Genomic DNA, 13,984 nt, shown 5'->3' on the forward strand with positions numbered 1-13,984 from the left:
CTAATCGCTTAAAGCCACTAGTAGATCCTGGGCCCATCCTTTCTTATCACTGTCCATCTACAGGCCAGAATATCAGGTGGTCCCGACCCCTCGGTAAACCCGAGGGCCACATCCCGTGCTTGCGTGGCGTTTCATCGACCCCGTTCAGGAGATTCCGGACATATTGCCATGTGATGATTCAGTGGAGTAGGTGTGGGGTAATAATCTGGGGTACGACTGCAACTGCCGAAATGCCGATATATGAACCGCTTCATGTCTAGATATAGGACTTGGCATCGTATGATGTTCTCACTCCTGGTCAGACTGAACACCGAGCCAGTCTGAGAATTTCCGAAATCCCGGGACAAAATGGCAACAAAGACGGATCCAAAGGTATGGCATGACACTCTTTATCTGATTGGGGAGATTAAGAAAATATGGCTAATTAACTGTCTCTATCGTGGAATCACAGCTCTTCCCTCGTCGAGTCCGATATGCTGCCCTTTTAACGGTCAATATATTCGTTTTCCTGGGAAATATGTACTCGGTAAGGATCTACCCTCGTGCTTGACCCAATCATACCGATTAGCGGGCTTACAAGCATGTCGACATAGTCAGGAATAGCAACCGGGTTCGACTCCCTCGCCGCTGACCTCCATGTGGGCTACCAAAAACTTTCCGACCTGATATCCTGGTCTGTCTTGTCAATGGGCCTCGCGAATCTCTTCTGGATGCCGCTGGCCCTGTGCTTCGGGAAGCGCCCGATCGTACTTGTTTCCATGGCCATGTTTGTGGCAGGGGCAATCTGGACTGTCGTCGCAAAGGACTATAATAGCTTGATGGGCGCGAGGGTCTTTGCTAGTTTTGGTACAGCATTCAGGTTCCCTTGGACTAGTAATATCGCTTTTGCTAACATCTACAGGATATGGATCGATCGAGTCATTAGGCCCGAGTATCCTTGCTGGTTCGTATGCTCTATTTCATCGAATCCTATCTAGTTCATTGAGCTAACGAGCCTAGATATGTTCTACGAGCGCAACTACTCCAGTGCAATGGCACTCTACGCTCTGTTCCTCTCTGCCGGCTCCCAAGTCGGTCCTCTCATAGCCGGTTATCTTGTTGCGGCCCGTGGCTGGCGCTGGTTCTTCATCCTTTGCCTCATCATCGGAGCCGTCAACCTCGTGGCAACTTTCTTCTTCCTCCCGGAGACACTCTACGAGCCTAACCCAGAGGATCAACTGGAGTTCGAGACTAAGGAAAAGGATGACATCCTTCAGAGCCATATCGAGGCTATCCCAGATGCCACCGCAGGGCGGCAACGGCAACAAGACCAGTTCTCCTATGGTGACCATTGGAAAAGCCTGTTTAAAGTTGGCTTATCAGATGCGGCAAAAGAAAAGGGTCTTTTCAAGCACCTCGCTCGTATGTTCTGGCTGCCATTGCCAATGCTTCTGGTACCGGGAGTACTGCTGGCGTCGATGATGTACGGGGTTGTGTTAGGGGCGTGAGTATTCTTGCCAGCGATCCCCATTGATAGAGATATCCACTGACCGTTCTTTGCCGACAGAGTGGTCTCCATCTCTACCCTCTCCGCCGACCTCTTCTCCCCCCCTCCGTACAACTTCTCCTCTGCCGCTCTTGGTCTTTTCGCACTCGGCAGCTTCGTCGGCATTCTCGTCGTCTGGCCCATCGCCGGCCCGTTAACTGATGGTCTTTCCAATTATCTCCGCAAACGCAATAACGGCGTTCACAAGCCCGAGCATCGGATTCCCGCCCTTATTGTCCCTTTTCTCATCTCGCCGGTCGGACTCGTCGTTTTTGGATATACCATCTCCCGCAAGATGCAGTATGTTGCACCAGCCGCAGGCTCAGCCATGTCTGCAGCAGGTCTGACACTGGTTCCTTCGGTGATGCTATCGTACATCGTCGATTCATACCCCCATACGAGCGCTGAGGCACTGGTGTTGGTGAATACTAGCAAAAACGTAGTTGCCTTTGGATTGAGCAAGGGCTCGGTGGACTGGATGACTAGTCAAGGAGTCGACAAGATGTTCTATGAGTTTGCTGGAATCCAATGGGCGGTTTTAGCCTTGGGAGTACCACTCTACTTCGCTGGGCCGTGGATCAGGAAAAGGACTTCGAAATATTTCTAGTCAAGCATATATGAAGGCATATGATAACCAGCTTCAATGTACTTAACGTCGGGCAAATCTGTCGTTCTTTTTTATCAGTGATATTGGCGAGCCAAAGTAACCATTTGTTGGATTGTTTCCGCCATGGTATGAGACACACTCCAACGAGATGTGATTGTTTTAAGACTAATTTGAAGAGAGTTCATCTCATTGAGCAAATGAACTTTGTTTCCGTCAAAAGCCTCGTGGTGGATGTACCGATCAATGTCGGGGGCGCAGTTGGATGAGCCACACCAGATATCCTGCCACGAAATATCTTCTCGAACATGGAGAGTCTCTTCACGAGCTAGACACCACCCGCTCATTACAATTGCAGACGCAAAGATAGCAGCTGGAATATGAGGTGCATGAGCTAGTTTGAACGGAATCTGATTGACGATTCGATTGATGGCTAGTGCATGAAGTATTGCGCGAGCAGCATTGATGCTACTAGCCCACCGGTTCAAGTCAAATGATAGATGGTCTTCCTTGGTCATCTTTCCTCCGAGGGGTTGTTGGAGGCCATATGCGCAACATATCCTTCTGCAAAGAGATGCAGATGGAACGGCGAGTTCGAGGCAAACGCTGTGCCAGCGAAGCATGAGTTGAAAGTTATCATCATGGACGGCTGACCTGTTGGACAGATCTGTTTTATAGATGTTGAGTAAGGCCTGGATGATCTGCTTTTCAGAGACAGCGCCAAATACCGGGGCGCTGGTTTCATGAAGATCTGATACAACGGATTGTAGACCCTCGATGATAACAAAAGTCGAGAAGCCCGAGAGTGATGGTGGGGACACCGCATATTCAGGTGAAAATACAGAGACATAGACTTCACTAAACGGGCGTTGGGTCGAGATTGATTTTCCCATCTCGATGATCCATTCATCTGCGCTCTTAGCAAGAAAGGCCGCATCAGAGCTTGCCGTTTTTATAGAATTTATCAAGTGACGTGTGCTGGCCGGAGACCCCGAAACTTGTGATATCAACCCATCGAGAATATAGTGGCCTAGGATCGCTCGTCGTTTGGTTTCGACAGCTGCCCATTTCATCCATGCCGTGTGCTTCGTCGCATGAGGAGCGTCTTGCTCTGGAATCTGATCCTGCTGCATGTCTTCCACAACGTACATACCGGATGTGCGTGTCCAGTAGAAGCCAAGTCCATGCCATACAAATGCAGTCGTCCGTATGCTTTCGTTGCTTGACAGTAGTGCAAATAGCTGCCCTAAAAGCGCAGTCAACACCAATTGAACACCGTCACAGGCATCCCTAGGGCCTCTTAGGCTACTTAGGGTTTGCCAGGAGGTTGCTACAGCGGTATGACCCAGTCGCCAGAGCATCTCCCCTTTCTGGGCTGAGTCCGGCAGACACACAAACAAAGATCCCAAGGCTACCATGTTCAGCAGCAGTGGAGGAATGGTCTCACGTGTTGCAAACGTTGGCTCGTGTATAACGGGGAAGCATGGAGACAGCCGCCCCAAGAATTCCTGCAAGCATGCATCGAGGAACGCAGATGTAATCCCCGAGCTATGCAAATCCGAGTTAAGACGTTTGGATAGATCTTCTATTAATCTGTAGCTCTGCTGCATGGCTATCTTTCCAGGCTCCTGCTGAGAAGCACTCTGTTCCTCTGTAGACAAGAGATTCGGACCATTCGATATTTGCAGCTGCGGCAGGGTAGGGATGTCCGTCAATGGTAATGAGATGGCTGACGAGTCCCAGAAATCCGGAACAAACCAGTCCAGCAGGTTGTCGGAGTCCAATAATTCCTGGTTTCCAGACAACGAAGACTGCCCAAATGGAGTCACCCCCAAGAGGCTCTGAGCTGACTCTTTAGGACTTGGAAGGTGGCCTTCTGTAGGATCATCTACCGATTGTCCTGCATCTGTAGAGACATCGGCTTGGGACCGGGCATGGAGCCTCTTGTGGCGGCCAAGGACGTCCCCTCGGCCAAATCTTCTACCACACTCATCACAGCGGTATGGTCTGGTGTTGGTGTCTATGTAGCGTGAATATCGTGCAACAGCCGTGGGCATTATCCGAGCAACCTACGAGTCCGCTCATGTCTCTAGGGGGGTCGTCAATAACGGGACTCTGGCAACCAAAGAGAGTAAGTACGTACTGTAAGGTGCTCCAGTTTGGTATAGGACCTATTGCATTGCTGGCACTTGAATCTCTTGAGTCGATCCATCAATATGAGGTCTCTTTGGTTGAGACAGGCCAGCAGGGGGTGTGGTCGGATTTGCGGGGAAAGGACTCGAAGGAACCTGAAGGGCGGAGTAGTTCGGATGCGGAGAGAATCAGACTATTTATATAGGACCCGTCGTGACCGCCTTCCGCGCTATTTGAGCGCCAATCATCCCAAACTTATCAAGGATCAATATGAATTGGTGCAATGCTTTATCTACCTGTAAAATGCATCCGATACAAGCTGGGTGCATACCATAGGCGGCGTACCTTCATTAAGACACCGATTAGAAAGAACAAGGGAACGCCGAATGCTACCCATCATATGCTCCAAACACCCATGGAACGCCTTTGGATCCACAAAATCGCTATGGTTTCAGCTGGCAACCGCTAGCTGGGCCACCAAGTCCGATGCCACGTCAAGGAATGGATAAGGGCTAGTAACCTCCTTTTCCTTATTCCGGAACCGCTTGCTGATGGGATGCCAGTCGGTGTCACCTTCGCCGCGGATCACATTCTGATACCCGTCGCACTTGAAATCGACCATGTAATTATTCTCCTCCAGCTGGTACAGTTGGATGTCGACGAAAACCCACACTCCGTAAGAGATCCGCGCAATCGACAGATGTTGTGTTGCAGACGATGGCCCGGAGATGCTCGCATGCTCTAGGGTTAGATTCCTGTCATCCAGGGACGCCGGGGCACTAGAAAGGTTGAAGCGACGGCGGAGTTCTTCTAAGTCACTTCTGCTGCTGTGAACGCTTGTCGACGGACCTGGAGCTCTAACGCCTTCTTTTAGAAGGCGGGCCCGTATGAACCACGGGTCTTTGGGAATATAGTAGTCAGATGGTAAGTCGGGGTACTTGCTCTGCAACGGCGAAGGCTCGTCTGGCTCAGGTGGCTTGACTCCGATTTGTAACCCTTCTAGAAGGGACGTTAGACTGCTAAAATGATATTAAAACTTAGTACGAACTCACCTGCACCGGTGGGCTGGATTTCCCAAATTCCGCCTTGGGCTTCAATGGCTTTGTAGAGGTAGAGCATTGCCTCATAGGGTTGGTTGCGTGAACGAATGCCAAACTGCCATTTGCGGGACTTTTTGGGTTGATGGGGGGCACTCCGACCTCCTGGCGGCTCCAAACGCAGCTTCTCGAGGTCTATAATACTACGAGAATGTGGCTTCAGAGCCCTTGCTGTAGCCTCCTGTTCCTCTGGTGAGCGCCCGCCACGGCGCGAGTCCCCTTCGGACTCTGGACCACCTTGTGCTTGCTCTTCCAACAATCGGTCCGCAGCCCGCATTTTTTGCTCCCGTTCGCGCTGTTCCATGAGCTGGTCGTGGACATATGGTAGACTCGTTGGTAAGATTCTGACATGGCTCACACGTGGAGCATTCAAGTCGTCGGAATCGCTCTGCTGGGGTAGTTGGAAGGTTTGGCGCTGAGAACCACTTCGAGCCCGAGTAGAAGGTCCAGGAGGGGTTCCCGGAGTAGGAGGAGCAGGAGTCGGTCGTCCGCTCGTTGCTGTTGGTTTTGTAATTCGATCGGGGGGTGGAGAGGGTGCTACCGGGGCCCCCATCATGTTATCGTCTGTTGGTGCTGGAGATGTCAGCACGCCTCACGCAAGACAGAGACAAAAGCAACGGCAAGCGGTTAGGGAGAGCGTTTGTAGTACTCACAGTTCGTCTGCATCATCTCATTCTCCATGATAATAAAGAAAGCATCTTTGATCGCGCTAGGTTCGGGGTTCTTCAAGGCATCCTCGATATCATCGCGGGCATAGCCCATACTTCTCTCCAGCTTGGAGATGGCCACCTGGTGGATTTTGTGCTGCACTGATAGCGGCTTTCCCGGAGCCAGCTTACGCGGGTCTATTGCTTTGTTCGGATCAACCCCTGTAGCTATGAATTCTTCGGGTGGTGGCTGTAGATATTTAGGTAGGTCTTGAAGGAACCACGGATCTTGACGAATCTCAGGGATGGTAAGTCTATGAACAGGGTGTACCTGCAACATAGACCTAATTAACCGAGCGGCTCCGGATGATATGTAGGCGGGCATATGAAAGTTGCCCGCGGCGATTTTCTTGAAAAGTGCCGGTATGTAGTCGTCATCAAACGGAAGCCTTCCCACCAACAGCACGTAAAGGATGACACCGCAGCTCCATACGTCCACCTCTGGTCCCGCGTACAGCTTCCCGGAAATAACCTCCGGCGCTGCATAGTTCGGGCTACCACAGCTGGTCTTGAGGAAATTTCCATCCGTCATGATATTGCTTAGACCGAAATCTGCGATTTTGACATTCTTCTCGCTGTCAATCAGAAGATTCTCCGGTTTAAGGTCACGATGTACGATTTTATGGCGGTGGCAGTACTCCACGGCACATATAATCTGCTGGAAGAACTTGCGAGCTTCAGCGTCATTGCACCGACCTCTCTTTACCAGATAGTCGAAAAGTTCCCGTTCGGCATATTCCAATACCATGACGATGTCCGTTTTGGTGGCAATGACAGTGTACCTGTCGGGGGAGCAGTCAGTCAGTCATTGTCCAAGTTTCCGAGACAAGGTGGTTTTCCATCGCGGCAGGGAATGGGATATAGTACAATTTGATGATATGAGGGTGCCGCAGCAATTGGAGGTATTGGATCTCACGCTCGACACGACCAACCATGTCCCTAGACAACAATTTGCGACGGGGAATGATCTTGAGGGCGACCTGGCGACCACTCGGCTGGTGAATTGCCAATTTCACTTTGCCGAAGGAGCCCTCCCCCAATATCTTCACCGTCTGATACTGGTCGAGGCGCTGCATGTCCCTGGTGGTTGCCGGGGACTGCATCGGAGGCTCGCCGCCCTTTCCGATCGGGCGGGATGGCGGAGGCATCGCCATGGCGGGAATGTTGGAATTGGGAGGAGGATTGGTCCCGCCGGCACGATCACGAGGGTCACGAGGGTCACGAGGGCGATCGGAGTTGTAGGGTGGGAGTGTGACGGAGAGGTCCTCGTCGTCAAAAGCAGCGGCCATGCTGGAGGTTGACGGCCGACGTCGGTTCGGCAAGGACGGGGAGGACAACGTGACGTGATGGATTTTGGCCGGAGGGGTGGTGGTCCCGCGCTTGGGCAGATTGCCTTTTCACCTCCCTCGTTTTCTCCCTCCCCTTTTTCCTGATGGCAGACTGATTCGTGGGATTCGGGTCGACACCGCACTAGCCCGTGTTCGATGACCCCAATAAAAATATGACTAGGCTCTACCAGTACCTAGAGGGAGGGGGGATAGGGCGGTGGTGGATGGGCGATCGCTCTTCCAGTTCCCCCACAACCGGTCAGTTTGCTGGAAGTGGAGCGCTTGGAAAGTTGGTCTGGTCGACACCGACAACATCAACAACGCACCAGCTAGCGGGGCGGGCGGAGGGGCGGAGAGGTTGGAGGAGAGCGGGAGGGGGTTGGGTAACCGTGGTTGGGACGTGACGTGCGTATCTATTTCTTAATAGACAGATGCATTCATGGATCGATCGATAGAGAATGATAGGACCAGTCAAATGCAGCTCCTCGGCTAGAACAACGAGGAGACGAAAGAAAAATCGCGAAAGATGACCTGAGCATCCACAACGGTAGGAGGAATCCTGACAATGGGGAAGGGACAGATGAATGGAGAGGAAAAACGGGGCAGGTTAAGGCTAATCCATTTTCCTGTTAGCAAATTAGCACAGACACCGTGCTGGATGGCGGTGATCATGGCCGGGGAATTATTACACCCTCTGAAATCAACAGTATTTTTCATTCATCGATTCCTTTACCCATTTACGAAGTATTCCTACCATATTGTTCCATCCTTTCTGGAATACGTACGGAGAGTCAGTGAATTCATTACTTATCGCTTCCACTCTGCGAGGTCTTTTGATCAACAATCTACGGAGTCCTAGCCTGTCTACCATAACTGAGGTGCGGGCAGTCATTTTATCTATTATCGGATGTACTCCGTACCAGGGTCGCAAACAAAAGTTTAGAATCATTTTGGCATCCATTTCGGCACTATCTCAGTTAGCTAGATGTGAAAGACAAAAAAAGAATTGAAGACCTAACGATCATATCATTCTAGTACTACTAGGTTATTCTAATGTAAAAGTGTAATGTCGTCTAGTGCGACAATATATATGTTGTCCGGAGGCCCTCTATTGTTCCCTCCTGATCGATTCTCTGTAATACTACAGTGTCTGGCAGTTACGGAGTCGTAATTTCATATATTTATGGCAGGTTTAAATGATACTGACATTGTTTTCTATATTAAACTAACGTTTAAAATGCTAAGGTTGACAGATCTTGAACGCTAACTTCATTCTTCCGAGTCCGTATCGTCGCACTTTGGTCTCTACCATAAAGATCTACATACCATCAATGACACGTCGTTGGTAGGATTACCCAATTGATATGCACTTTTAGCTTAAGGGGCAACATTAGTAGTCAATAACTCAACAAGCAATTCATGAGAAAATGCTCCTCGGGTCTTAATCATTCATAAACCCTGCGTAGTTCGACCCTGCCAGAAAAGCTTATAGTGAAAACAATCGCTGACTACTGAGGTAACCGAGAAAGATGGAGCGGAGGGTTGAGGCCCTCGTAGTCCACCTGGCGAATTATCTACTACTGCATGTCGAGAACCAAAGAATGTTTCTGCAAGCAAGAAAGTCGGACCATCTAGGCTTGGCAGCCGCATGTCATGTGGTGGGGAAGCTCTCCCGATCGATTAGACGGCGTCCACCACCAGCGACATATGGTTTGCACGCGCTAACAAGCCTCGCTGCTGCTTCCCCTCGGCTTGGCTCTTATTGCCACAATAATCATTCTTCTTTAATCTCACCCTGGTTGCTGGTTTAGTTGGTGAAATCGAGAGCGGGTCTCCGACATGGCCTCCGAACCAACAGAGGAAGCTATTGCGAACTTCGTGAGCTTCACCAGTTCAACCCGCGAACAAGCAATTAGCTTTCTCAAGGTGAGTACCATGTTAGTTGAATGTACTGGACTACAACTGATCGTTAGGGGTTGTAGGCCAATAACCTAAACTCGAACCAAGCCATTAATGCCTACTTTGAAGATCCCACGGGCCCTCAGACGCAGGTGACGTCCTGAAACCGCGCTTTGGTTTGTTGGGAGCACCGACTGATTGTCAGACATGTGACGATGTAGTCAATCGGCTATCAGAATGACTCCAACGTCCCATGTATGGTTGAACCTCGTGCCAAGGCGCAATGAATGTGAATTCATACTGACAGATGTGTCTTGCAGCGTTCCAGATCGAGCACTCCGACCCAGCCCCCCCTGGCTCCTCCATCACCGCTCCTTCACGCCCACCGTCAACGTTGAACCTAAGTGAACAAGGATCGAGCGCAGAGTACCAACAGAGTACTCCTGCATCTACACAGAACACCAACGGTGAGGGCATATTAAGGGGTTTTGCGTCTTCTAGGCTAACTCCCCAGATGCCAACAAAGGTCTTACTTTAGCCGAACAAGAGGAGCGTGAGTTACAGCAAGCCATGGCTATGTCTTTGAACCAAAACCTTGGACAACAGGAGACGGGCGTTACAACGAATGAAGCGAAATTTGCCCGGGCTACCCGTGACCATTATGATGAAGGCGCTTGGGCAATGACGCTGTTCGACTCCAGCGCTCGCGAGATCATCATTAGTCCCGATCCAGCAGACCGTAGGAGACGGCAAGATGAGCCAGCTTTCATTCGTCCGGCCCAAGACAACATGTACCTGGGTGGGCTATTAACAATCCTCCATTCTATTCCTCTGGCGCGGGAAGCTTTTATGTTAAGGAACCGTCTTCTTCCGGATTATGGCCATGACTCACAGTGGTGGAACGGACAACCGATTAACCTTCCCAAGGTAGTTACCATCCACGACGCGCAGGACGGTGATACTGAGTGGGATGATATAATCTATGAAGTTCAGCGGATAACCGCATTCTTGGACTCTACAGACCGCGCTTTTGGTAGCGTTGATGCGTTGGCAAGTCTGAAAAGCATGGCCAGTTACGACTCGGAAGGCAGCGCCGGCAGATTTTTGGAATCCTGGCAAAACGCTGCAATCCGAGCGGACCCCGACAATCAGTTGGCATCAGTCTTTTCATCAACTGCCTACAAACGGCCTCTTTCGATATATGACACGCCGTTGGATAAGGAATTCTTTCTGCTGGATGCATTTGTAGAGCACGACCATGGTCAAACTCTTTACGATGTTCTAGATCGCACCATGTGGTCCGATAGACCGGGTGAAGACCTCGACGATGTATGGCTGGAACATGTCGCAGAGGTCTTTACAATCAAGCTGGAAGGGAATGATAAACCCGTCGATGTGAAAATCCCCGCAGTTTTCTACCCTGATCGATATCTCTCAGCCAGTCGAGATCTGGCGCGCGAATTCCGTGCACAGAGGCTCCAGGTTCATGAGAAGATCTTCAAGCTAGAGAGTTTGATAAACCGCTTCTCGATCTCCAAATCGGTCATTCACAAAGGAACGACCTCCAGCGAGATCCTGGAGAAAGCTGCTGCTGCTGTCTCCTTGACGCTTCCCAAGAGCCTGTCCAACGATACGACAGCTTTCACACCCGATTCAGCCAATGCAGAGGCACAGAGACTAGCAAACGAACTGCGAGCAATATCTAATAAAATAGAAACCAAGCTCAAAGGTATCAATCCAGGAGCCCTCATGATTGCCTTTGATTATGCTAACCGCAACTTGGAATAGAACTGGAGGCCAAGAAACAAGATGCTTTGGAAAGTCTTCGAGGCTACTCCAAAATCCTCACTGAAGCCTCTTCGTCTTCTTCCAGCGAATCACCACATCACAAGTACACATTGCGCGGCGTGTGCACCGAGCCTCATGTGACCTACGTCTTAAGGCGTCGTTTGCCCGACGGCTCCACAAACGGATTCGAATCCACGACAACCGACGAGTACCAATGGTGGCGCATCAGCTTTTCAACAGACGATGCAAAGAATCGACAAGCCGAGGAAAATCAAGAAAGCAATGCTGCTTTACACAACTCGGATGTCATCGGGTACACTGCACGCAAGGTCAGGGAGGTTGAGGTTCTTCGGGCGGCCCGCGAAGAGTCTAAGAATGTCTTGCTTGTCTACGCCAATAGCAATGCAGTGGACTTTTCGGGAGAGCCAGCCCCCCGCCAACTTCAAGTAAGGTAGCACGTAATTGGCAGTGACGACGTTGACACTGACAATGGGCTAGGAATTCGTACACACAGACAACCAAGCATTCGAGGCTGAATGTGAGGAAGCAGGAGGTACCAAGATTCAGACCGACCGCCAAAACCCTGCATTGAGCGCTTCTGTCAGTCACCCGGCAGCATCGTCGAAGATTCGGGAATTACATGCTGACGCATTCAATAGGAACCGCTGGATCAACAACAGGATCGTGCGACACAGAACGTGAATGTGTTTGACTACCAGGTTCCATCCTTTGATGAGGGGTTGGGCCGGGGACAGGAGATGGAAGAAAGAAGTGGACGTCCTTTGCTCAGCCGAAGCAGCACAGCTGGACCTGTGCAACCTTCGCAGAGTGACGATGCGATGTGGGACCAGGTCGACGAAGAGAAGGCGACATGAGACTTCGGATTGGGGCCTCGACCCGTAATTACGGTCATGTAGATAGATACCAACGCTTCCGATCTAGATCCTCCCCTGACTATTTAGAAGGCATGAAATGAGAACGAAACTAAGTTGACGAGCGGATTAGGATCAACAGGGTTCTGTTTGACCATCGTCTGGGGTTCGGACGTGGTTCCACGTGCCATTGGCGATGCTGTATGTCACGTTTGCATTGCTCCGGGGGTCCAAGGTATCTCTCCCTTAACATTGAGAGCCGCGGCTTAAACAACATTGTTGCCCACCAGGGAGTCGCACTCGGTCTGCACGATGACTCTTGAAAATGATGCGGTCGCTGGCGCCACAATTGAGCTTCTAGAGACTCGTCTTCGGCGCCTCACGTATCTCCTCACCGGCGATGCAAACTGGACCGGCAATCCCACGCCGCCCGCAAAGCCAGCGTCTCTGGACGACAGCGTCTCGCGCCGCCTTCTCCGCCTGGAAAGGGAACTGGAAAGACTGAGCAGGAATATACCCGCTGTTCGGGATGTTCTGAGTCTCCGTACAACTCCCTCATAAACCGCCGACTCTGAGCATGTACAATGATAGCTGACACCTTGACAACTCACTAGACGACCGCTTTCCTGATCTTTTCCGCCCAACACCTCCCAAATCACTCCCCGAGAACCTGTCGACGCAGAACCTCGCCTCAATCGTCTTGTCCTATGCGTCTGCATTTCCCGAGACCGCCTCCCGGCTTACGTCGTTGAACGACCTCCCAATCCCCGATGCCGAGACATCGGCATCGCTGATTCAGCTACAGCCACGTTTGGACCAGTTGGCGCAGACCCAGGAGGAACAGGCCAAACAAATCTCCGAGCTACGTGTGCGATCGGCAAGAGCTTTGCAACGATGGTACGAAGTGGCGCTGGTTAGTGGCGGCGAATGCTGGGCTGAATGGGAAGGGAGACTGGAGGACGTGGAAAGGGAGGTCAAACGGGAGGAAGTGGTACGAGAGCGAAGAGCAAAGGAATTATGAGGTCGGATTGCATTTTCCCATTTCTTTCTCTTAGCGTGTATGGTTTATGATACCTCTTTGCTTCTCTTGTTCCCGCAGACTATGTATTTTGGTGGTTCAGCAAGGTGTATCTGGGGCTTGACTGGGCTATGTGTGGTTATGCGTGTAATCTTTCAGTCGATGGGCTATCCATTGGGAGGCAAGGACATGGCAACGGTTACTGTATGGGGAAAGTCTATGGAACACGCAGTTCATTATTCTTCTGAATATGAAACAGAGCGGGTTGTCGGGGTCGAACAAAGACCGGCAGTCGGGTGTTGTATACCGATGCACGGCGAGGATCTGGGCCCTGGCAGAACTGATCGACCAAGCCGGGACCCAGACGGAAGAACGGCATTACGGAGGACAGACTTTATGCCGTGGGTGGAAGCATGGCTCATGCTCATTTCCAGAATAAGTCGTCCTTACCTACGGGGTCTACATACATACATAGGCATCGACAGAGGACCCACGGGGTTCTGACTCGGTACTTTTTTCTTTGTGACTCTAACCCTTGCATGAGGAGCGGAACGAGTTGATATCCGCTGCACCAGTCTGTGATTGCCTGCTACTTTCAGGTGCGTGGGAAAACTCGTCGAATATTCTTCGGTGTTGTTTTAAAACTTAGCCCATGGCTTGGTTGAAAACACCAGATCTCATGGTCAAGTGGTCACACGAAGTATTCCTGTAGCGATAAATGGTGGTGTGGCATGTCCGATGATGACGCATCGGGCACAGCCAGGATCTTATTTGGTATCTGGTTAGTTATCGTGTGCCTGTGATTGCCCCCCTGCGAGTCTGTGACAGACCGATAGGGGTATCTGCAGGTCCAACCTTGCAGTGTTAGAACTTAGACGAGGATGCTGTTTGAGCATTGCAGCCCGAAAATCAAAGAACCAGGGTCTTTGGCTTGACAGTGATTGCTGCTCGCTAGTCATGTTTAAATTAGTCATGATTGTTGCAGTTTGGCCCGTTCTTTGTCTCAAATCCGC

The 13,984-nt window shown here is 50.9% G+C and overlaps 5 protein-coding genes across 5 annotated transcripts; 3 read left to right on the forward strand and 2 right to left on the reverse strand.

The window, feature by feature from the left end:
- Positions 1 to 348: 348 nt before the first annotated feature.
- BO80DRAFT_454223 (putative MFS transporter) lies at positions 349 to 2,132 on the forward strand (the record flags this gene model as incomplete). Its single annotated transcript, XM_025722061.1, has 6 exons — positions 349 to 372; positions 452 to 526; positions 594 to 846; positions 902 to 943; positions 1,000 to 1,483; positions 1,547 to 2,132. 6 exons carry the CDS (start codon positions 349 to 351, stop codon positions 2,130 to 2,132), a joined length of 1,464 nt encoding a protein of 487 aa, XP_025576395.1.
- A 37-nt stretch (positions 2,133 to 2,169) lies between these two features.
- On the reverse strand, positions 2,170 to 4,476 carry BO80DRAFT_38316 (uncharacterized protein). Its single transcript, XM_025716914.1, has 2 exons — positions 4,273 to 4,476; positions 2,170 to 4,218 (listed from the first exon to the last, which is right to left on the reverse strand). Exon 2 carries the CDS (start codon positions 4,184 to 4,186, stop codon positions 2,207 to 2,209), a length of 1,980 nt encoding a protein of 659 aa, XP_025576396.1. The 5' UTR covers positions 4,187 to 4,218; positions 4,273 to 4,476; the 3' UTR covers positions 2,170 to 2,206.
- A 51-nt stretch (positions 4,477 to 4,527) lies between these two features.
- BO80DRAFT_38275 (carbon catabolite derepressing protein kinase Snf1) lies at positions 4,528 to 7,461 on the reverse strand. The gene is made up of 4 exons (XM_025716899.1): positions 6,934 to 7,461; positions 6,013 to 6,848; positions 5,315 to 5,932; positions 4,528 to 5,261 (listed from the first exon to the last, which is right to left on the reverse strand). Exons 1-4 carry the CDS (start codon positions 7,353 to 7,355, stop codon positions 4,714 to 4,716), a joined length of 2,424 nt encoding a protein of 807 aa, XP_025576397.1. The 5' UTR covers positions 7,356 to 7,461; the 3' UTR covers positions 4,528 to 4,713.
- A 2,316-nt stretch (positions 7,462 to 9,777) lies between these two features.
- BO80DRAFT_38367 (uncharacterized protein) lies at positions 9,778 to 12,111 on the forward strand. Its single transcript, XM_025716925.1, has 4 exons — positions 9,778 to 11,022; positions 11,082 to 11,527; positions 11,580 to 11,681; positions 11,741 to 12,111. Exons 1-4 carry the CDS (start codon positions 9,864 to 9,866, stop codon positions 11,954 to 11,956), a joined length of 1,923 nt encoding a protein of 640 aa, XP_025576398.1. The 5' UTR covers positions 9,778 to 9,863; the 3' UTR covers positions 11,957 to 12,111.
- On the forward strand, positions 12,000 to 13,091 carry BO80DRAFT_38415 (putative nuclear distribution protein RO10). Its single transcript, XM_025716942.1, has 2 exons — positions 12,000 to 12,497; positions 12,568 to 13,091. Exons 1-2 carry the CDS (start codon positions 12,266 to 12,268, stop codon positions 12,972 to 12,974), a joined length of 639 nt encoding a protein of 212 aa, XP_025576399.1. The 5' UTR covers positions 12,000 to 12,265; the 3' UTR covers positions 12,975 to 13,091.
- Positions 13,092 to 13,984: the final 893 nt, after the last annotated feature.

This window comes from Aspergillus ibericus (assembly GCF_003184845.1).
Source record: "Aspergillus ibericus CBS 121593 unplaced genomic scaffold BO80scaffold_14, whole genome shotgun sequence".
In the NCBI taxonomy this organism is placed as follows: Eukaryota; Fungi; Ascomycota; class Eurotiomycetes; order Eurotiales; family Aspergillaceae; genus Aspergillus; species Aspergillus ibericus.

Excerpts from the sequence above, each read along its gene's own strand:
- BO80DRAFT_38316 (XM_025716914.1), bottom strand. The coding sequence starts at position 4,186 with ATGCCCACGGCTGTTGCACGATATTCACGCTACATAGACACCAACACC.
- BO80DRAFT_38367 (XM_025716925.1), top strand. The coding sequence starts at position 9,864 with ATGGCTATGTCTTTGAACCAAAACCTTGGACAACAGGAGACGGGCGTT. Across the intron at positions 11,023-11,081 it reads AATAGAAACCAAGCTCAAAG|AACTGGAGGCCAAGAAACAA; the intron begins GTATCAATCCAG and ends AACTTGGAATAG. Across the intron at positions 11,528-11,579 it reads CAGCCCCCCGCCAACTTCAA|GAATTCGTACACACAGACAA; the intron begins GTAAGGTAGCAC and ends ACAATGGGCTAG.
- BO80DRAFT_38415 (XM_025716942.1), top strand. The coding sequence starts at position 12,266 with ATGACTCTTGAAAATGATGCGGTCGCTGGCGCCACAATTGAGCTTCTA. Across the intron at positions 12,498-12,567 it reads TCGGGATGTTCTGAGTCTCC|ACGACCGCTTTCCTGATCTT; the intron begins GTACAACTCCCT and ends ACAACTCACTAG.
- BO80DRAFT_38275 (XM_025716899.1), bottom strand. The coding sequence starts at position 7,355 with ATGGCCGCTGCTTTTGACGACGAGGACCTCTCCGTCACACTCCCACCC. Across the intron at positions 5,933-6,012 it reads TGAGATGATGCAGACGAACT|CACCAACAGACGATAACATG; the intron begins GTGAGTACTACA and ends TGACATCTCCAG. Across the intron at positions 5,262-5,314 it reads AATCCAGCCCACCGGTGCAG|AAGGGTTACAAATCGGAGTC; the intron begins GTGAGTTCGTAC and ends CGTCCCTTCTAG.